Raw genomic sequence first — 23,911 nt, forward strand, 5'->3', positions numbered from 1 at the left:
TTTAGCACTACTTTATATATTGTTTTCCCTCATTTTTCTTTATTTCCAGGTTACACTTGCTAAATATGTTTCATTTCCCTCCAAAGGAACCACTATTTGGAGAGTTACTGCCTTTGTTTTCTAGTTCACTTCTGCCTTCATGTTTCTCAAACAGTCTTCTTTTCTTAGGATTATTTTGTTCTCTTGGTAACTACTGAGTTGAATGATTTATTCCATTTATTTTTATTATTTTCCTTTTAATTAATATAATTAATATTTATAGGTATCTTCCCTTTAAATACAGCTTACCATGAAAATCAAAAGTTATTTTGTTTATTTTCTACAAATTCTGAGATCTGGTAATTTCCAGACCATAAAGTTTTTTGTTTTTTGTTTTTAATTTTTTTAATTTATTTATGGCTGTGTTGGGTCTTCGCTTCTGTGCGAGGGCTTTCTCTAGTTGCAGCAAGTGGGGGCCACTCTTCATCGCGGTGCGCGGGCCTCTCACTATCGCGGCCTCTCTTACTGCAGAGCACAGGCTCCAGACGCGCAGGCTCAGTAATTGCGGCTCACGGGCCTAGATGCTCCGCGGCATGTGGGATCTTCCTGGACCAGGGCTCGAACCCGTGTCCCCTGCATTGGCAGGCAGATTTTAAACCTCTGCACCACCAGGGAAGCCCACCATAAAGTTGGTTTTTTTTTTTTTTTTTTTTGCGGTACGCAGGCCTCTCACTGTTGTGGCCTCTCCCGTTGCGGAGCAACAGGCTCCGGACGTGCAGGCTCAGCGGCCATGGCTCACGGGCACAGCCGCTCCGCGGCATGTGGGATCTTCCCGGACCGGGGCACGAACCCGTGTCCCCTGCATCGGCAGGCGGACTCTCAACCACTGCGCCACCAGGGAAGCCCCACCATAAAGTTTTTAATATCTGTTTTTTATTACCTTCTAGTTTTTCTGCATTGTGATCAGAAAATATTATTTTTACTTCTCGTGGTAGCTTACTGTATGTATGTTCAGTTTTTGTGAGTGTCCATCTGTTATGGACTGAACAGCATAACCCCAAATTCAAATGTAGAAGCCCTAATGCCCATGTGACTGTATTTGGAGAGAGGGCCTGTAAGGAGGCCTTTACTTACGGTTAAATGAGGTCATAAAAGTGGGGCCCTACTCCAATAAAAATGGTGTCCTTATAAGAAGAGCGAGAACGCTCAGGTATCTCTTTTGTTACACTTGGCCACGGGAGGAAACAGTGAGAAAGTGGCTGTCGCTAAGCCAGTAAGAGAGCCCTCATCAGAAACCAATGCTGATGGCAAATCGATCTTGGACTCCCAGACTCCAGAACTGTGAGTTCTGTTTCCTACTACCTGGTCTGTGATATTTTTTTAGGACAACCCTAGTAGACTAATAGTACACTATCGTATTTTGTTATTTAAAAAAATTTTTATTGCAGTATAGTTGATTTACAATGTTGTGCTAGTTTCTGCTGTGTAGCAAAGTGAATCAGTTATACCATATTTTGTTACTCTGACCTTTCACAGCCTGAACATTTTTTTTTTAACTAGGTGGAATGTGCTTGTTTTTTTGTTGCATTAAAAAATCTGGAACATGTATATTTCTGTTCTAGAGAAGTTCAAAAGACTAACATAATATACTTAGCCTTCAATATTTGCTGACTCTACTATTAGCAGTGATTAAATTACCATATTCTTCCTGTTGCTGCCTCACTATCCAATTAGACATATTCTTTTTACTGTATCAGTTTTTTACTGTATCAGTTTTATCAACTTCAAATGACACTGACTCCTACTATAATAAAGAAACCAGTACATACTTAAATGACTTCATTTTCTCTCTCATTTCCACATTGTATATTAATTTACAAACCAACAGCAGTCCCTTTGTTTAGCCTTTCCATTCCTCTGTGGCTAATAAAAAGATTAAAGGTTGTTTTCTAGAGTTTCTTGAAGAATGAGAAAAACATTCCCTGATTTCAAGTGTTCAAAAATGTTTGTCACTATCATTTTGGTATAGATGAACTGTCCAATTTGAGGACATTATGGATTTGCTCCACTGTTCTTTGGTTCTGGATTTTGATGTTTGAGAACATCTTGAATTTTATCCTTACAAAGTAATTTCATCCTTTGATCTGGCTCACAAAGAGATTCTTAGCTTTACTGATAAAGTCTAATAATAATTGTTTTCATGAATTTTCTGTTATTTGTGAAAAATGCCCTTACATTATGGCTTTAAGACTGATCTAAATCAATATTTCTGCCTTCTTCTTTAAAGATATCAATTATGCGTATGTTGTATTTTCTTTTTTTTCCCATATATATCACACTTCTCCCATCCTTTTGAACTTTGGTCATTTCCATTTTGTTCCTTCTTTCTCACTGTTTTCATATGTGCTGCTTTTACTTTTATAGAATTGATTTTTTTCCCTCTATTTGTGTCCTTGGGTGCCTTTAGAGGTCTATCCTGTTTCCTAAGCTCTTGTATTGTTGTTTTACCCTTCATCATTTTCATGAAGGTGACTATATGTTTTTATAATTCCCAGCAAAATATCTGGAAACAGTATCTTACTAAATCTGCAATCTATCCTGCTAAAACATGTTGAGGAAGCTCTATTATGAATTGTCAGTTATTTCCTCTCAGTATTTGAAGATATAATTGATTTCCTACTTTCCTTTAATCAATGTTTAAAGGCCTAATATTGGCTTAACTGTCATTCCTTTATCTAATTCTCTTTTTTTTTTGGATTTTTTGTCTTTGATACTCTACAGACTCACTAAGATGTGTCTCAGTGTACATATAGCTTTATTAATCCTTTTCAGAACTTGTCCTTCATAAATAATCAATTCTGGAAAATTACCTGGCAAATATTACATCTCCTCAATTATTCTTCAGGACTCCATTAGAACATACTGGACTTCCTATTACCATCCTTTATCGTCTCTTTATTCTTCCTATCATATTTGACATCTATGGATCAGCTACATTCTAGGTAATTTTCTCAATGCTATTTTCTAGTTCACTATTCTCTCCACAGCTGTGTCTAAACTGGATGCTTAAACTAATTATTCACTGTTTTTAATGTCAATGTCAATGAATGCATTTTTCATCAAGAAAATAGTTTTCACATCTAGAATACATATTTCATTGGCTTCTTTTTGAAAATCTGCCTGGACATTTTTTTGTGTGTGTGTGTGGCTGTGTTGGGTCTTTGTTGCTATGCGCAGCCTTCTCTCTGGTTGCAGGGAGTGGGGGCTACTCTTTGTTGCAGTTTGCAGGCTTTCCATTGCAGTGACTTCTCTTGTTGCGGAGCATGGGCTCGGCTCTAGGTGCATGGGCTTCAGCAGTTATGGTACGCAGGCTCAGTAGTTGTGGCTTGCGGGCTCTAGAGTGCAGGCTCAGTAGTTATGGCACACAGGCTTAGTTGCTCTGCAGCATGTGGGATCTTCCCAGACCAGGGCTGGAACCTGTGTCCCCTGCATTGGCAGGCAGATTCTTAACCACTGCGCCATCAGGGAAGTCCCTCGATAACTTTGTTTTTTCATTTTGAATTGTGAGCTCTTCTTAAGAGGTGGCTCACTGAGGGTACAGACCCTGAAGAATCCTAGTCCCAACTGCCCACCTTGAATAGGCTTAGAATAAATTGGAGGTAAATTTTTAGTCCTTCTCTAGGTAGGGGTAATTTTTCCGGGAGAAAGGTAACAAGAAATATATAAAGGAAAAGACTGAGATGTATTTTTTTAAAAAATAACAACAAAAAAACCCTCCAATATCTCAAAAAATGAATAAATAAAAGATATTATTAATTAATACTTGAAGGCAGATTTTTTACCAAGTTTGACTTCAGTCTCAGGAAAGCCAAACCACCAAATACTTATTCTTGGGAATTCGCTGGCAGTCCAGTGGTTAGAACTCCATGCTATCACTGCCAAGGGCCACGCTGCGTGGCCAGAAAAATAAAATAAGTAAATGCTTATTCCCATGTTATTTCTGGCATCACAAAACTTGTGAATAATCAACATGATAGAATAGATTACTACCAATTATAATTAGTTTAACATTGTTAGTAATACAAACAAGGCATGCCACTCAGATTTATGGTATTATTTGAATTTTCACTTTCAAATACAGGTGAGCACTCTATTTGAAACATGGAGTGAAGAATTTCCTTATGGTTATCATGTGGTAACATTTAATAAAGAAGTTGAGGTATAGGTGTTACTGTAAAACTATAACTAGTACTGAAATACTTATGATTATAAAAGCTGTTAATTTCATGGTCTAAAATAAAAACTATCACATACTTAAATAAACGAGGAAACTGACTGGCAATATAAATATTAAGAGTGTGTTATCTAGATGTGTAGAAACATTATTTTAAGATTAAGTAAATAAATGCTGCCGTGGAGCAACTAAGCCCGTGTGCCACAACGACTAAGCCTGCGCTCTAGAGCCTGCAAACCACAACTACTGAAGCCCACGCACCTAGAGCCCGAACTCTGCATCAAGAGAAGCCACCACAATGAGAAGCCCACTCACCACAATGAAGAGTAGCCTCCACTTGCCGCAACTGGAGAAAGCTCACATTCAGCAACGAATACCCAACGCAGACAAAAATAAATAAATATATTAAATAAGTAAATAAATGCTAATAAAATTTAAATAATCATATAAGACAGAATAATAAGAACTGCATTTATATCATAATTTTTTATGATTTATTTATTATTATTTTATCTGCATCAGGTCTCAGTTGCAGCACGTGGGATCTTTTTATTGAGGCACGTGGGATCTTTCATTGAGGTGCGTGAGCTCAGCAGTTGTGGTGCAAGGGCTTAGTTGCTCCATGGCATGTGCGATCTTAGTTCCCCGACCAGGGATCGAACCCGCGTTCCCTGCATTGGAAGGCAGAATCTTTACCCCTGGACCACCAGGGAAGTCCTCTATATCATAATTCTAATCTTCCTAAAATTTTAGTACACTAAGCTAAATAACATTAAACGTACTAACCTTTAAGTGAAGTATTTTACTCTCAGCAATCCTTGAGCCTTTCAAGAAGATTACTATTTGGGAATTATTCACATTGTGGGAAAATTAAATAAAAGCAAAACGTCAATTTGGCTCAAAATTTCACAAGAGAAACTCCAAAATAAATCATCTTTATCCACTATAATTCAACTTTAATCTAGACATAGTAAGAAGTAGTATAAAAAAGAAGAAAATGTTAAAGGAGAACAAAACATCTTAAACAAGGGTTATTCTCATTCCATACAAAAAAAATAAATGCTTAAAATGTCTTTATGGAGATGATTCATGAGGCGTAAAATCTGAATAAGCTTTTTGAAGTGTTTCTACAAACCGCCAATCATTCTCTGTAGTTGATGACAAAAAAATTTTGAGATTTGCTCAAGTTGCAAAGTTCTTTTGAGAAAACATTTTATTGAAAAACTTGTTCCTAATATCTCACTCTGCTGTGAACAAAATGTTAATGATATAATTAAATATGCTACTTCTGTATCTCATACATCAGACATGCATGCTTGACAGCAAGGGATGATAAAATTAAAATTCTGTTTTAATTGTTTGCTGAAAGATATCTGCAAGTCACATGCCATAACAACAGAATGAATCTGACTGAAAAAAAAATTTGTATAGAATAGGAAAATCAGTTAAAAAAAAAAGGAAAAGTAATTTAAATTATTATTTGATATTGATATCAGAACAACAGTGAAGTTTATGAGCTCCTAACTTATGATTTGGGAATTAAGAATAGGATGTTTTGCTCACGTCCTCAAGTTGTGTGTTTAGAGAATTATAGCATAGAATTTCAGTTACAGAATTAGTCTGTAAACAGAAATACAGTACGCTATTTTCCTCATTCTTGCTATACTAAGAGATTCTGAAGTTAACTTGTCATGTACTTAAATTAATGAAACAGAAAGGGATAGCCTTATTACATGTTAAAAAAGAGCACCTGAACACAGGAAAGCTTTAAAGTTACACTCTATAGATAACAATATCAACACAGGAAAACTTATTCAAAGTAGTTTGTTTACTAGAACCCACTAAAACAGTGATATGCCTTATATATTCATTTTTACATGATATGTGCTGGAAAGTTCCTCCTATCATTCTATTATTACGTGGAAGATTTTGAAACTAGTCTGCATACAATGAAAGCTGAGATGTAGATGGAAATTCACAATTTCGTCCTCTTGTAAACCAATTATATACAATTCTATTTGCAATGTTTGTTGATTACAGGTTTATGGAGAAGCTTGGAGGTTACCATTCTGTCCTAACAACAAGTGAAAAGTTAAACAAACTTAAAAATCAACCATTTATATCCATAATAGAAGTGAGGTCACAGAGCAAACTACTGCCCCCAAAACTGCAGTGACTGACAGAGAATCATCATTTACCAGAGCAGAAACCCATGAGCTGAGACCCTGGTGGAAGGAGTGAGCACTAGGGTAGGGAAACCTGAACTCTGACAAATTGCTCAATGTACACAAGTTTGAGAGTTGAAAACTCCAGGAGGACTCAGTTATTGTGATTCTCCCACAGTTTTATGAGTTTTATCTCCTGGATCTCTAAGAGGTTCACAAGATGAGAAAAGTCCCCTCTTAATTCCCGCTGTGGGAGGGGAAAATGAACCACTTTGAAATATGCCACACTGTTTGGTTCCTAACAAGGTCTGCCCTCAGGAGAAACCATTAACCAGAGCCTAACCTGCTGGGATTTAACAAAGCCTAACTGATCTGGGGGAGGAAATGATCCAACTCTAGCCCACTCTAGCTATCCTGTTCTACCTAAGAGGGGAGGGGGCACCAAGAAGTATCTGTGAAGTTTACAGTCTAGAGGTACAGGCTAACCAAAAGATTGAGACCTAATCATAGGACTAAAGACTGTCTTCTTAGCTACAAATGAGCAAAACTAAGAATTACATCCAACTTCTCCTCGGAAACCATGCAAGCAAGAAGAATGGAGTGAAATATTTAAAGTGTTGGAAGAAAAAAAATAACCTAGAATTCTGTAACCTTGAAATTATCCTTTACAAGTGAAGAAGAAACAAAGACTTTCTCTAACAAACAAAAATTGAGGGCATTTGTTGCCAGTAGACTTGTCTTGCAAGGTATTAAAAGAAGTTCTTTAGGGCTTCTCTGGTGGCGCAGTGGTTAAGAATCCGCCTTGCAATGCAGGGGACACGGGTTCGAACCCTGGTCTGGGAAGATCCCACATGCCGAGGAGCAACTAAGCCTGCGAGCCACAACTACTGAGCCTGCGAGCCACAACTACTGAGCTCGTATGCCACAACTACTGAAGCCCGCGTACCGCAGCAAGAGAAGCCACCTCAATGAGAAGCCCGCGTATCTCAACGGAGACCCAGTGCAGCCAAAATTAAATAAAATTAACAACAACAACAAAAAAGAAGTTCTTTAGAGAGAAGGAAAATGACATAGGTCAGAAACTTGGATCTACATAAAGAAAAAAAGACCACTGGAGAAGAAAAAGTGAAGGTAAAATAAAAACTTTTCTTTTTCTTATTCTCTCTTTTTTTTTGGCTGCACCGCGTGGCATGTGGGATCTTAGTTCCCCCACCAGGGACTGAACCCATGCCCCCTGCAGTAGAAGCACAGAGTCCTAACCACTAGACTAGACCACCAGGGAATTCCCTACTTTTCTTATTCTTAATTGATCTAACAGAAAACAGTGTATTTAAAATAATAATAGCAACAACATATTCAATAATGTATGATGTGTACGTATATCCTTGTGTATAACTGAAATGAATGACAGTAATGATACAAGAGACAAGGAATGAAAGGGAGGAGTTTGTGTTATTTTATTATTATAAGGTATCTGTGAAGCAATACAGGGTTATTTTAAAGTGGACTTAGATTAGTTGTAAATGTATACTGCAAACTCTAGGACAAGCACTAAAAACTGTAAAGAAAAATGCTTATGGACAAATTTTTCCCAAGTGATTGTATGGAACATAAATTACTTGCAGAACTATGTTAAAAATCAGAGCTATAAGTAAGGCAAGAATCTTAAGTCTACTTATGAAAATATTCAGAAAACATCTTCAAGAAATGTGCAAAGAAGGGCTTCCCTGGTGGTGCAGTGGTTGAGAGTCCGCCTGCCGATGCAGGGGACACGGGTTCGTGCCCTGGTCCGGGAAGATCCCACATGCCACAGAGCGGCTAGGACTGTGAGCCATGGTCGCTGAGCCTGCGCGTCTGGAGCCTGTGCTCCGCAACGGGAGAGGCCACAACAGTGAGAGGCCCGTGTACCGCAAAAAAAAAAAAAAAAAAAAGAAAGAAAGAAAAGAAATGTGCAAAGGTTAAGTTTGTGACATACAATCAAAGAGAGAGAAAAAAAAAAAAAAAAAAAGAGAGAACCAAAACATCTGAGAATGGGGGTTGGGGGAGGAGTCCCAAAATAAATTATTAAAGAAAATTTAACATATAGATAATTAAGTCAAGTATTTTAATATAAAATCACAAAATTTTTCTTTTCAAAAGCAGACCACTATGGGCTTTTCTTAAATTACAAAGCCATTAACTAGGTGCTGCACTTGAACTCTATATTCTGGACTGAAGCCCAAAATCAAGCTCATTCTTACTATATCGCCCCTATTACAATCAAGAGTCAACCAAAACATATTACTACAGGAAGTTTAATTCCTTCAGAAAATATTATAGTAAAAGAATAGTAATAATAATATGGAGTAGCTCTTCTTGCTACTGAATATAATTTAAGGAACATTTAGATGCCAATCTGTCCCAGGTATCAACAGCAGAGGAAACAGTCTTTTGATTCTTCTTTACACCTAGTTTATTCCTAAAGTGTAAAATCACCACCATAGCACATATCTAAATTAATCTATACTCTTTCTCTCAGGATTTCTCCCCCCAAATCCCTATCTACTAATTGGGAAAGAGGGGCAATTTAGAACAATGGTTTCAGTGGTTTAGACTCACAAAGTGAGGTCAGGCAGGAAGAAACGTCTCTTTCATCATGTGTTCAACCTTTTGTCCCTACTCATGAAGTTTCATAAAAGTTTGTTATCTCATCATATAGGGCCTTTAATTCTGATGTCTCCCCAAAACTCTTCATTCATTTCTCTGCAGCTGTACCTCAGAATTTATTAGCAATGTGCACGTATGGAGCAGTCTATATGTGAGCATCTCTGGAATGATTTACAGTCAATAAAATGAAATAAAGATATGAACAGACAACCATAAAAAGCAGCATGTGAATTAGTGAGTCAACGTGATGATACTTAGGCTTAATTCTCTGGTACTAAGGAAGTTATGCCTTCTATCAATTTGTTTCAATAATGACTTTTTCCATTAGCAAGATCAACAATGAAATGAGAAACATTCACATTTACCATACCTCATTATGTACACCATTAAAACAAACCATAATAGAGACTCAAGCACATATCCCTAACATGCTACACTTTAAAAGAAAGTGAACTGCTCAATCAGCCAGAAGCAGCACTGATTAGAGAAGTTTCTACTACAAAATGAAAGCAAGAATTGAGGCTGAACCTGATGAAACTAATTATGGTAGTTTTAATCTTCCTGGTACATTTATAACAGAAGCCATACAGTGCAATAGAAGAGATCTACTCTTCCCCTCCATTTATGGAAGCATATGCTTCTACAACTGATGGTATTTTGGGAAAAGAGTGGCACCTTCCTCGTTTTGTCTCCAAGGCTTAGGGCAGATCGTGGCTGCCCCATTAGCAGTCTGTTTTGTGTGTGTTAAAGGGAGAAAAGAAGGCTTTACTGAAATGTGAAGATCTGGGAGAATTTGCATAATAGCCTCTGCCCTGGAGAAGCTGGGCTCTATGCCAACCGTTCTCTTCTTCTCTACTACAAAATAATTCTAGCTCAAGCAGCTTCCAAAGCAAACAATCAGTATGAAGGTAAGACAACAGAATTCCAGTAGGATAATGCAGACTTGTACTCTGGACCTTTTCATAAGTTGGAATAAGACTACACTCACAGATGGCACTCAGCTCAGAAGTTACAGGTAAAAAGAATGTGACCATCTTCTATTTAGCAAGTCTCAAATTCACTGATAAGAGTTAAGGAGCCTAAACACAAAGAAAACTGGTTGAAAAAAAAAAGGCACTGGGTAAACATAAACCAGATAGCAGTAAGAATAAAACAGTTTCACGTGGGCTCATCTGGAGACAAAGTCTCCCTAAAACCAAGTTCATACTGAGTTTATGACTATCTGAGTTTATCTCTCTATCCAAAACTTTATTCCCTTTCTTGTCCCACCCCTGTTCCCCTCAGGACTGAGGACTGAGGAGTACCAAAGAAAAGGGGGTACTGAAACCAAGCAGGACCCTGTGGAGCCTTCCTGGGTACAAAAGCACCTCCGTGTCCCTGTTTCTTATTTGTAGGGAAAAAAAAGTCTCCTAGGCTTCCAGGAGTTCCAAAGAGTAGGCTCAAGCAGTTAACGATTAGGGCAATAGGGTCACAGGGATTAGGGCAATAGGGTCACAGGATTCCTAGTTCCTCCTGAAGGGATACAGATAACAATCTGGTGTATATCTCTGAGTTGTTCTTTAAAAACTAAGACGCCCCACCCAGGTGGAAGATGGTGACTACATGCTGACCACAAGCATTACAGACCCCAGATCGGCTGGAAAAAGAAGGCTGGGATTTCCGAACATCACCCTGTTACCTTATCACCAACCAATCAGAGGAAAGTCCGTGAGCTGCTCATTCTCCTTGCTTGGGGCCCTGCAAATAAACGCTTACTTTGTTGCAAACACCTGCTGAGTTTGGCTTTCTGGTGGGCACAGAGCCCTTGCTTGGTAACAATCTGGTATCACCTTTAAGTGGATGAGTCACTAAGATGTGCTAAATGCATTCAAAAGGTATTTGACTACTAAAAATGTTTTCTTAAACTAAGAGCCTAATGTGGGGTTGTTTTTAAATGAAGATAACATAGACAACTTAGTTCACCACTCTGTGTTGTGACAAAATACTTAAAGGAAAGTTTTTGTTTGACCTATTATAAGGGTAGTAACCAAAGTTGTGCCTTACCAGGAAATTCATGAAACAGCCACAAGTCAGAGCATTACTACCAATAATACTTACTTCTTAAAATTAACTAACTATAGGTTGTTTTGAAAAGACCTAAAAGTTTTAACATAAACTTTCAGTAAATGAAAGAAGAGAAAATATTTATGAGTAGTTCAGTTATGAAAGTTATGTGTACAAGCACCATTTTAGGACTAGGCAAACATATTCTCTTATCCCCAAGCTATATTTTAAGGGCAGTATTTTTGGTGGTGGTGGTAGTATTTGTTTTATGCTTACAGATATAAACCCACAGTCCATAATCTTACTGAACTTTTTTTTGGCTGTGTTGGGTCTTCGTTGTGGCACGTGGACTTTTCTCTAGTTGTGGCAAGTGGGGGCTACTCTTCGTTGCGGTGCGCGGGCTTCTCATTGTGGTGGCTTCTCTTGTTGCAGAGCACAGGCTCTAGACGTGCAGGCTTCAGTAGTTGCAGCATGTGGGCTCAGCAGTTGTGGTATGTGGGCCCTAGAGCGCACAGGCTCAGTAGTTGTGGTGCATGCGCTTAGTTGCTCTGCAGCATGTGGGATCTTCCCAGACCAGGGCTTGAACCCATGTCCCCTACATTGGCAGGCGGATTCTTAACCACTGCCCCACCAGGGAAGTCCCTTATTGAACCATTTTTAAGGCATGTTCCATGTTGATCATGAAATGCAAAAACTAAAAAAAGGTTACCTTGACACTTAAGGAGCGTTCACTTGTCAAAGAAAGACAAATTAATAATTACAATATAATGTGATATGTGTTAAAAACAGAGAAATATATGCAATGGAAGCACAGAGGTTAGAGTAACTAACTCTGCCTGCAAGGATTCAGGAAACATTCAAAGAATTGGGTGAGGGCTTCCCTGGTGGCGCAGTGGTTGAGAGTTCGCCTGCCAATGCAGGGGACACAGGTTCATGCCCCGGTCCGGGAGGATCCTACATGCCATGGAGCGGCTGGGCCCGTAAGCCATGGCTGCTGAGCCTGTGCGTCCGGAGCCTGTGCTCCGCAACGGGAGAGGCCGCAACAGTGAGAGGCCCTCGTATCGCAAAAAAAAAAAAAGAAAAAGAATTGGGTGACATCTGAGCTAACTCTTTCCACTCCCTCATCCTACTTACTCTTTCTACTGTATACTGAAACTTCTTTCTTTTTGCTTGTTATTTAGGAACTTAGTAACCTTAAATTTATTCTTCTAATTGCTCATCTTTATCTTCGAAGCTGAAACAGAAGGAAAAAATGTCACCAAGTATGCCTAGGAAAATTTCTACTTGTTTGAGAATTCCTAACGGTCATAATTACCAAACAAGAGAAGTTACCAAGCTCCCCTGCCTTTGGCTTGTAATTTTCAGTATCTACCTGTGATTTCTTCAGCAGTCTTCTGTAACTCCCTACCCATGCAATCAAGGGCTAGACAAGGAAGTACAAGATAATCACACTCAGCAATTTTGCCAAAAAATGAAAAGGTGGGGTTCAGAAGCAGGTTCCATCTTGTTTCACTGTTTTTACTGTGAAGATTACTACTGAATTCTGCAGTTATTAGGATCGTCTTTTTGCCTTCACATATATACTCAGATGTTAGTAATTCTATGTAGCTTGGCTAAAAACAGCTAAAATATTCTCATATATATACTTACCATCTGTGAGTTTTTGTCAAAATGCTTTTGTGCACCTCCTAAACTCTGACTTCCTAATATAGCAGCAGAACTTTATTGCAAGCATGTATACTTGACTTTGAAATGTTTTCCAAAAATGAAGGTAAAATATACATAGCAGATCAGGACTTGGCTGTTAAAAAATAAAGAGTAGAGGGCTTCCCTGGTGGCGCAGTGGTTGAGAGTCCACCTGCCGATGCAGGGGACATGGGTTCGTGCCCCGGTCTGGGAGGATCCCACATGCCGCGGAGCGGCTGGGCCCGTGAGCCATGGCCTCGGAGCCTGTGCTCCACAATGGGAGAGGCCACAGCAGTGAGAGGCCCGCGTACCGCAAAAAAAATAAAAATAAAATAAAAAGAGTAGAAAAAGACCAAATTTAACAGTTCAAAACCTATTTTGTTTAAAGAGTGAGTTCTCATCACTATTTCTCATTAACATTACTTATTTCTGACATCTTTGAGACATTACCTTCTTTTACTGATCGGTATTCTCTCAATTTAGCTAACAGATTTTGGAGAAACCAAAGCCTTTAGGAACACCATAAATCCAGCTTGGAGAAAAACTCATATTTATATTAAGGGGTTGCAAGGAAGCCACAGTTAATATGCAAACTATTGCCCCTTTCCCTGGTAGGTCTTTACCCAATCATATATACCTCTCTTAACATCTAACATTAGGCACTTGCTGGTGCAAAGTGATACTTATTTATAATGAAGAAGCAAAGGCTATATTAAATAGATCTTGTATGACACCTTCATATTTTTCCAGCTTTTAGCTGGGGGAGGGAAGAAGGAGTTATCTTGCATACAACAAAAATTTCCCTTTCTTCTTGGAAGAGAATTCTTAATTGCTAGATTTTGAAATAGCTGGTTTCAAAAAAAAATACACATATACCTTTAAACAGACCAACAACACCCAAGGGTCATTCTGAGCTTTGCCAGCTGTACCCTGAATCCTCAATGTACCTCACTTCCCTTCCCCCCTTAACAGTTAAATCCCTGCAACTCATCCTTAAACCTGATCTCTAATGCCATCTGCTGTTGCAGTTCTGTGTCCTCAAAAAGCTCTACCAATCTGCTCCAATATTATTCCTGCTTGACTTTCACTACTGTATGAAGACCAAGGTAGTTCACTATTAACAGATTTATAAAATAAAATTCAGGTACTATAACTTTGGTAATATTTAACATTACAGTTATAAATGATAGGGTTCCTACTTACTACAAGTAATCCTAAATTCTTCAAACAGAAAAACTTTCCCCAAAATCAATCATTTTAACTTTAAAATGTTTCCTCTTTCTAAGAGGAATACTAATATAAAACAGAATCACAAAACTTCAAAAACAAAGAAAAAATCCCACGAACAAATCGGTATGCTCATGCAATTTCTGCTTTAAAATCTGATAGCAGTGGGGTTCCCTGGGTGCAGTGGTTAAGAATCCACCTGCCAATGCAAGGGACACGGGTTCGAGCCCTGGTCCAGGAAGATCCCACATGCCGCAGAGCAATTAAGCCTGTGCGCTACAACTACTGAGCGTGCGCTCTAGAGCCCGTGAGCCACAACTGCTGGAGCCTGCGTGCCTACAGCCCATGCTCCGAAACAAGAGAAGCCACCGCAATGAGAAGCCTGTGCACCACAAGGAAGAGTAGCCCCCACTCTCCGCAACTAGAGAAAGCCCGCGCCCAGCGACAAAGACTCAACTCAGCCATAAATAAATAAATAGATAGATAGATAAATAAAATCTTATAGCATTTAAAACAACACTTTATGATTTTAAGGTTAAAACTTACTTTGTAAGTCAGATCAGAGAAAAAAACTTCAACCAAAAATCTGATACAAAGAAAAAGTAGACAAAAAGTGAAGTGGAGGTTCCCTAAATTTTTGAGTGCAATACGAAGAGGTGATAAGTTCCCCACCTGTCTTCCATTCTTTATTATTTTTTTAGTACTCACCTACACTAAAGGACTGTCAAATTCTCGTTTTACAGCACAACTGACAAACATCTAGGAGACATGTTAAAACCGCCTTTGCCCTTTACTATTTACTTTGCCCCCAGAGTCCTTCTCTTTCTAGCAATTTCTAACAAAGATGTCAACATCTAATTTTAAATGAGTTCCTCTGTAAAGCTTTCCATGCATATTCTCCTGCTCATTACCTTCTCCCAACAATTCTGATTCCATAAACACTCCATATGTATTTCTATTATGGAAGTTATCATATTACATCATAATTACTCATTTACTGCACATGATAGGCACTCAAATATTTTATGGAGGAATAAATAAATAAAAGAATGTTATGAGTCTAGACGAGATTATGTTCAAAATTAAGTGATACAAAATGTGACCCTCCTTTGTGAAAAGTACAAAGTAAAATATTAGTCCTATGATTAGTTTTCTAAAGTGTAATAGACAAAATAAAAATACACACTTAAGGTAATGAAAATGTTCTGAAATTAGACAGTGGTGATCATTGCACACCTCTGTATGTAGCTAATATACTGAATATACTAAAAACCTCTCAACTGTACACTTTAAAAGAGTGAATTTTATGGTATTTGAATTGTATCTCAATTAAAATTATATACATTTTATCTAAAACCAGGCTAATCTAATATAGGGCACAATTTAAAGGAACTACTATATGCAGAAAACCCGATAAATTACTGCTGTTTAACAGGTATGCCAAGGAAAGAAAAGCCAAAACCTAAGTAATATCAAACTCATTTTTTCCTCAACATTTCATTTCAAAACAATTGGAATTTGTGTGAAACAATTTAAAGACTGCTAGGCAAATTAACCATACAGAGCAAGAACAGAGATAACTGTTATTATCTGTATATTTTCTTACTAAAGAACCTACATTAATCTATCAGTTCTATAATTTAATAAAATCTTAGGCCAACAGACCTTAATTAGAATACTTGGATTCACTGAGGGTTTTAATAATTCTCCATAAAAATCACTTTACTGAAACTCAAAATTACATCTCCAAAGGACTGTGTTCTTAAATAATCTATTAAGTCAGCACACTCATTTTTTTTCTAAACAGAAAACTATCTTTTGGCAGGGAAATTATAATTACAGCTGTAAATTTTAACACTGCCTCTTCTCCTTTTAAGTTGGTGTGTGATAAATACAAGTAAATATAATGACTTCCCTACTTTCACTTTCTAAAATATGCAGTAGAAGAATGACTATACCATTCTGACAACTTATGAAATGACACAGACACAACATGAAGTTGCAAGACAGCCAAACCCAAATTTTTACAGGAAATTTAAAAGAAAATATGCCTTTCCACCATAGACAAAACAAAAATGAGACAGGAAAATCTATTTTTAAATTAATAATGAACGTATTTCTTATAAAACAATCAGGTGATTTCTACTCTAGCCATAAGACAGGCTAAATAGCATAAAGGTCCGTCTACTACAATAAAATAACTCAATCCAGCATAAGATGCCAAGTTTGTTGCACTGTGGCCTCACAGGAAGTAAGAAAAATCTCCAAGGGTACCCAAAGAAAAGAAAACAGAAGGGTGATCTAAGTAGGCGTAGTTGCCCAGAGGGTAAACGTACCAATCCATGGGTAAAATGGGGCTCTCCCCCAGGAAAGGTGTTACTAACACACCCTAATTCCTGGCAAAGCAAATTCAGAGCTTCTGAAGGAGAACCAATTAGGTTCCAAGTTCAACCACAGATAAAGATGAACAAAATATGAACTTTATAATCAATTGGACAAGTTCTAGAAAAAAGTTCTATTTTTATTAAAAATCACATAAAGCTTATAAACTAATAGGCAATAATGCAAGGAACACTCTTAAATATGAGTAATGAGGAAGGATTAACCCTACTAGATATGAAACATAATTAAAACTATTATGCTGGCAAATAGAGACCAATGACACAAAGTGGGAAATCAGACCAGACTCAAGTACACATGGAAATTCAGTGTATGGTAAAGGTAGTGTCTCAAATCTGAGGACTAAAAAAAACTTAATAAAAGGGTTGAGACAACTTGCAGCTATTTGGAAAAAGATAAACTTGGATCCACAACTCATATTACACATCATTATAAACTCCAAATGGATCAATTATTTATATATTTAAAATGAAACATAAGGGAATTCCCTAGCAGTCCAGTGGTTACAACTTGAGCTTTCACTGCTGTGGACCTGGGTTCAATCCCTGGCCGGGGAACTAAGATCTGCGGCCAAAAATAATAATAATGAAAAAATGAAACATTACAAAACTCCTATTACAAAATATAAGGAGATCTTTTATAAACTTAGAGTGAAGGCCCTTCTAGTTATATGTCAAATTCTAGAAGCCATAAAAGGAAAGATTAAATTCAGTAAAAAACTAAAGACTTTTGCATGGCAAAATAAAAAATAAGCAAGGTCTAAAAACAAATGACAAACTGGAAAAAAAAATATTCATCACCCATATTCCAAAGGGCTAAAGAAGTTCTCTTAGTTTCATACAGGAAAATCCTCCACAATATGCTAACACACTATTTAAGTGGAAAAAACAATGACACAAAACAGTGTGTACAGTATAGTACCATTTATATTTTTAAATTGGGGGGGGAAGAGATTACTTGCATTTGCTTGTATATATATAAAATATATTTCTGGGAGATATCAAAAGCACTGATGTTGTAGTTTTGTTCCTGGAAGCTTCTTTGCACCAATTTTGGTTCCAAACAACTTACTCTTATTTATTTTCCAAGTAAGACAATTTCAATACACAGAACAGTTTTTCTTCATTTTGGTTGAGAAATGGTTGTTCTGCTTAGCTAGTTATCATAGTTAGCATGGGGTTGTCACATGATTGCCTAAAAGGAGACTACAAAATGGATTTGAGGGGAGAGAAGGGTAATGATGGTAAAAATGTTTCATTGTTTCCTTTTTTATCTTTTAAATTCTGAGTCATAGGAGTGTATTACCTAATCAAAATAATAGTTGCTAGTCCAATATCCATACTCGTATACATTAAATTTTTTATATAAGTTTCCCATGTCCAAAGTATCTCTTGCTATCTTAATCAGTTTCTGAATTCAGAGAGCAAGTTCAGGGTGAGAGGGATACCTGAAAATCTCTCAAAGACCTAAATGTAAGAGCCAGGACTGTAAAACCCTTAGGAGACAACATAGGGGAAAATCTTCATGATGTTAGACTTGGCAGTGATATCTTTGCTATGACACCAAAGCACTGGCAATAGAAAAAAAAACAGACAAATTGGGGCTTCCCTGGTGGCGCAGTGGTTGAGAGTCCTCCTGCTGATGCAGGGGACACGGGTTTGTGTCCCAGTCCAGGAAGATCCCACATGCCGCGGAGTGGCTGGGCCCGTGAGCCATGGCTGCTGAGCCTGCGCGTCCGGAGCCTGTGCTCCGCAATGGGAGAGGCCACAACAGTGAGAGGCCCGAGTATCGCAAAAAAAAAAAAACACACACACACAAAAAATCAAAACAAAAACAGACAAATTGGAGTTCATCAACACTGAAAACGTCTATGTATCAGGACACTATCAAGGGAGAGGAAAAAGACAACCCACAGAATGGGAAAAAAATATTAGCAACTCATATATCTAGACTATACCTAGAACCCTGAAAACTCAGCAACAACAACAAAAACTCCACAATTCAAAAGCAGTCAAAAGACTTAAACAGACATTTCTCCAAGGAAGATATACAAATAGTCAATAAGCTCAAGAAAAGATGCTCAACACCATTAGTCATCAGGGAAATGCAAAGTAAAACCACAGTGAGATACAACTTCATACCCCTTAGGATGGCTATTATTTAAAATACACATACATACACATATACACACACACACACAGAAAATAAAAAGCAGTGATGAGGATTTGGAGTAACTGAAACCCCCACGCATTGCTGGTGGGAATATGAAATGGTATAGCTGCTATGGAAAACATTTTGGCAGTTCCTCAAAAAAATACAGACTTATCATAGGATCCAGCAATACTATTCCTAAGTATATTACCCAAAGGAATAGAATGCAGGAATTCAAACAGATGTCTGTACACCAATGTTCACTGCAGCATATTTTCCAATAGCCAAAATGTGGAAGCAATCCAAGTGTCCACAGATGATGAATGGATAAACACAAAGTGGTATAAACGTACAATGGAACATTATTCAGCCATAAAAAGTAGTTCTGGTATATGCTACAACATGGATGAACTTGAAGACATTATGCTAAGTGAAATAAGCCAGACACAAAAGGACAAACATTGTATGATTCCACTTATATGAGGTACCTCGAATAGACAATTTCATAGAGACAGAAAGTAGATTATAGGTTACCAGAGGCTTAGTGGAGGGGCAATACAGAGTTATTGTTTAATGGTTACAGAATTTCTGTTTGGGGTGATAAGAAGGTTTTGGAATCAGATAGTGGGGATAGTTGCACAACACTGTGAATGGAATTAGTGATACTGAATTTACACTTAAAAATGACCAAAATGGCAAATTCTATATTAATATATTTTACAACAATTTTTTAAAAGTTAATAATGTAATATATCAAAAACCACTGAATTGTACAGTTTAAATGGGTGGATGGGAGTTATATATATATCTCAATAAAGATATTTTAAAAAATACCCAGACATACTGAGTCAGAACCAGTAAGAACGTATCAGGAATCTATACTTCTAATAAATATCTTACACATATATCTTGGTATATAGTTGCAAGTATTCTGTAAGATAGTTTCTTAGAAGGGACAGTGTGGAATCAAGGAATTGTCCATTTTTAATTACGACAGATACAAGCAAACTACTCTCAAAAAGTACGGCATCCGGGACTTCCCTGGTGGCGCAGTGGTTAAGAATCCGCCTGCCAATGCAGGGGACATGGGTTCGAGCCCTGATCCGGGAAGATCCCACATGCCACGGAGCAACTAAGCCCTAGAGCCCGCGAGCCACAACTACTGAGCCCGCGTGCCACAACTACTGAAGCCCACGTGCCTAGAGCCCATGCTCCACAACAAAGACAAGCCACCGCAATGAGAAGCCCATGCACTGCAACAAAGAGTAGCCCCTGCTCACTGCAACTAGAGAAAGCTCGCGCACAGCAACAAAGACCCAACACAGCCAAAAATTAAAAAATAAAAAAAGTATGGTATCGGGACTTCCCTGGTAGTCCAACGGGTAAGACTCCGTGCTCCCAATGCAGGGGGCCTGGGTTCAATCCCTGGGCAGGGAACTAGATCCCACATGCATAGCACCAACTAAGAGTCTGCATGGCACAACTAAGAAGTCCACATGCCGCAACTAAAAAAGACCCAACGTGCTGCAACTAAGACCAGGCGTGGAATGAATGAATCAATGAATGAATGTTCTTTTTTTTAAAGTACAGTATCAATATACTCCCCACCAACAGGGCATGAGAGTGGTTGTTTCCCCTATATTCTTGCCAACACTGAATGTTATGATATTTTTTAGTTTTGCCAAAATGTAATACAGAAAGATAAATCTCAAAAGTAATGAAAAATAAACCAAATACATCTTAAACTTAAACAGTGCTGTATGTCAATTATATCGCAATAAAACTAGGGGAAAATACATTAAAAGAACCAAAATCTTAAAATCTATAACTTATATGACATGAAGAGCATCTAATACTTCTCAAAAAAATAAACTAAACTTTAGTATTAACATGCCAGTTACTAAACTGTGGATTGAAATTTTTAAAAAATAAATGACATATTTGAATCACTCTAAATAATAGAATCCGTAAGTAAACTACTATAAATTTAACAATATGTCACATAATTCGAGAAACAGAAAATTTCATTTTTGAACCTGAACTTGAGTTCTGTCATTAAAAACTACATCAACAGTTATCAATGAGTTAGTACTAACCAGGATAGCAAATTATTTTTTCAGAGGGTCTTGTTTTTGTCCTCTAAACATTGTTGAAAGAAAAGTTTGATTAAGAAATAAAATATATGATCTATATTTCTATGTTTTTACTAGAAATTTAAGGCTTAATATTTGCTTTAAAAGCAGCACTGACAGACTTGCCTGGTGGTGCAGTGGTTAAGAATCCACCTGCCAATGCAGGGGACATGGGTTCAAGCCCTGGTCTGGGAAGATCCCACAGGCCACGGAGCAACTGAGCCTGTGAGCCACAACTACTGAGCCCGCGAGCCACAACTACTGAAGCTTGTGTGCCTAGAGCCCATGCTCTGCAACAACAGAAGCCACCACAATGAGAAGCCCACGCACCGCAAGAAGAGTAGCCCCTGCTCACCACAACTAGAGAAAGCCAGCGCACAGCAACAAAGACCCAACACAGCCATAAATAAATAAATAAATGAATAAATGAATGAATGAATGAATGCACGGACAAAAACCCAACTACTTTTTGAAGAATTGGGGGGAAATGTTTTGGTTGCCTTAAAATAAATAAAACAAAACTCCCAAGCTTTCTTAGACTACCAACATGCCTCATAACAGTGCATCTTTCTCTCTTTAGCCACTGATGCTTAATCTTTTTGGAGTCATGAACCCTTCAGAGAAGCTAGTAAGAATTATGTAAAAACGCATCCAAACAAACACAAAATTCTTCACAGACCATCATATGCTGAGAGCAAGTACAGATAACCAAACACTTCCAGAGATCCCTTGTAAAGCAATACCTTAGGCTGTAAAAAGAACATTCACAAGAATCTACCACATGCTAACTACTATATATAAATTTAATTCTTTTTTTAAATTGAAGTACAGTTGACTTACAATATTGTGTTCATTTCAGGTATACAGCAAACTGACTCAGTTTTTTTTTTTTTTAGATTATATTCCATTATAGGTTATTACAAGATATTGAGTATAATTCCCTGCTCTATATAGTAAATCCTTATTGCTTATCTGCTTCATGTATAGTGTATCTGTTAATCCCATACTCCTAATTTGTCCCTCTGTCCCTCTGTCTACCCTTTGGTAACCATAAATTTGTTTTCTATGTCTATGAGTCTGTTTCTGTTATATATAAAGATTCATTTATATTATTTTTAGATTCCACATATAAGTCATACCAAATAATATTTGTCTCTGTCTGACTTACTTCACTAAGTAAAATATTCTCTAGGTCTATCCGTGTTGCTGCAAATGGCAATATTTATTTCTTTTTTATGGCTGAGTAATATTCCCCTGTGTGTGTATACGTGTGTGTGTGTATATATATATATATATATATATATATAAGCATATATGTATATATGCATATATACACACACATCTACATACATACATACGTACACACTACATCTTCTTAAGCCAATCGTCTGTTGATTGGTACTTGGGTTGTATGTCTTGGCTACTGAAATTTAATTCTTTATATACCCATTTAATACAGGCATTAATAGCCCCATGTTATAAATGAGGAAACCACAGCTCAGTTAAGATAAACCAAATTGCCTGTGTACAGTTATTAAGCCAGGATTTGAATTTGGTTCTGACTCTGTAATTCATGTTCTTTCCATTGTTTATGAAGAACTAATTTAGAGGGCAGTAATATAGTCAACATCCTATGCTAAAGTAACTGTTGGAAAAATAAACACCTAACCCATTACCAACAGTGTTTTAAGTATACAGATAGCTTTCCTCAGGAACCACAAACTATATTCTGCTACAAATAATATAAGTGGGATATAAACTACTTATATATTAAGAATAAGTATGTATTGTGGGTGAAATCCTTTCAGTACAAAACCTCATTATTAGCACTATTTAAAAAATACTATAGAAAGATTACTAAAGACAATCATCTCAAAGCCCTTTAAAAATTAGCTGTGCAAGACAAGCTCTAACATCGTCTCAAGTAAAAAGGTCTAAATAAAAATTTTTTAATCCACCTTTCGAAAATTCTTGAGGTCAGCAGGAATAGAACCATCCTGAAAGGTAGGTGGTTTTGTAATCATTTAACATCTTTAAGCCTCAGTTTCTTCTCTATTAATTTGTCTATAGTCACATTGTTAGTAAACAGGAGGGCAAGATTCAACTCTAGGTTTCCTAACTAAAAATCCAATCAATATTCTTTCCACTAGGCCATGTAGGAGCAGCAATCTGGATATACCCCATTTAAAATATTTGCCATAATTTTACAAGTACATACATGGTTATACCATCACTCATATCTCTGACAAGCCTTAAGGCCTGTTTTGGCTCACAAAACAGACTATTTGGAAATAACATAAAAAGATTAAAATCAAAATTCCTAAAATATGTACGTAGGTTCGATAAAAATTAATAGAGAAATCCAAAGATTGTTAATCATCACATATTGTTGGGAATTCTACTTACCCGCTTTGAAGGACAGTGCTCATTCTTTTCATCTGTCATCTTCCCACTTTTAAGTGCTTTCCTTGGGTGCTTGATAGTTGTTTTTATGGCAGGTCGACATACATAGTTCTCCAAGTTCTTTGGAGGTTTTTTAGTTCTCTTAGCCTGAAGGCCAATTTTCAATTTTAAATTTCCCTCTGAAAAGTTTGTTTCTTTCACTGAAAACTGTTGCTGTGCATCAGTCAAACCATCATCTTTCCCTGCTTCGATGGTTCTTTCCCGATTCCACTTGCGAAGGTCCTCTTCCTCCTTTGTGTTGTTCGCTAGCTCTACTTCTCTCTTGCTGACCAGTGTACCAGTACTGATGACAGAGGGACTCTTTCTTGAAAATCCTTCGGAATCAGAACCCAATCCTAACATAGCAGTATTTCTAGGGTCCATCACAAGTGTATGTTATTGCCAAGGAATCTTATGAAAATTTTACAGAACTGTGTTCCATAAAAAACAGGGATCTCCAAAACTGGCAACCAGCATCTCTTTCTCTGTAGGATAGACCATAACAAAAAATTTATCAGAACAGAGGCAATTATTAACATGAGAAGTGGGTATGGGGGAGGAGAACAAGAAGATCAGGAAGAACCGAAAATCAGTTAAAATGGATCAAAATGCCCTTCAAAATGGATTTAAATTCATTTAGTTATATTTAAATTTCAGAATAAGTTTATTATTCTCCAGATATCATAAATAAGCTGTAGTGGTATGGTGCAAATCTATGTTTAAGATCCACTGTTCTAACTCAAGCAACAAGCTTCTGCAACTGACAGTAAAGCAAACACAGTCTAAGATAAAAATAATATATATTT

At 37.3% G+C, this 23,911-nt stretch overlaps 1 protein-coding gene across 6 annotated transcripts in view; it reads right to left on the minus strand.

Moving 5' to 3' along the window:
• The window catches only part of ASH1L (ASH1 like histone lysine methyltransferase), a 217,358-nt gene that overhangs the window by 166,972 nt on the left and 26,475 nt on the right, over nt 1-23,911 (minus strand). For all 6 annotated transcript variants that reach the window (XM_032622913.1, XM_032622947.1, XM_032622924.1 and 3 more), the window contains one exon: nt 23,070-23,590. In XM_032622913.1, the coding sequence (XP_032478804.1) occupies nt 23,070-23,489 (420 nt within the window). In that variant the 5' untranslated portion in view covers nt 23,490-23,590. The remainder of the gene's footprint in view (nt 1-23,069; nt 23,591-23,911) is intronic.

This window comes from Phocoena sinus, chromosome 1 (genome assembly GCF_008692025.1).
Source record: "Phocoena sinus isolate mPhoSin1 chromosome 1, mPhoSin1.pri, whole genome shotgun sequence".
Taxonomy (NCBI): Eukaryota; Metazoa; Chordata; class Mammalia; order Artiodactyla; family Phocoenidae; genus Phocoena; species Phocoena sinus.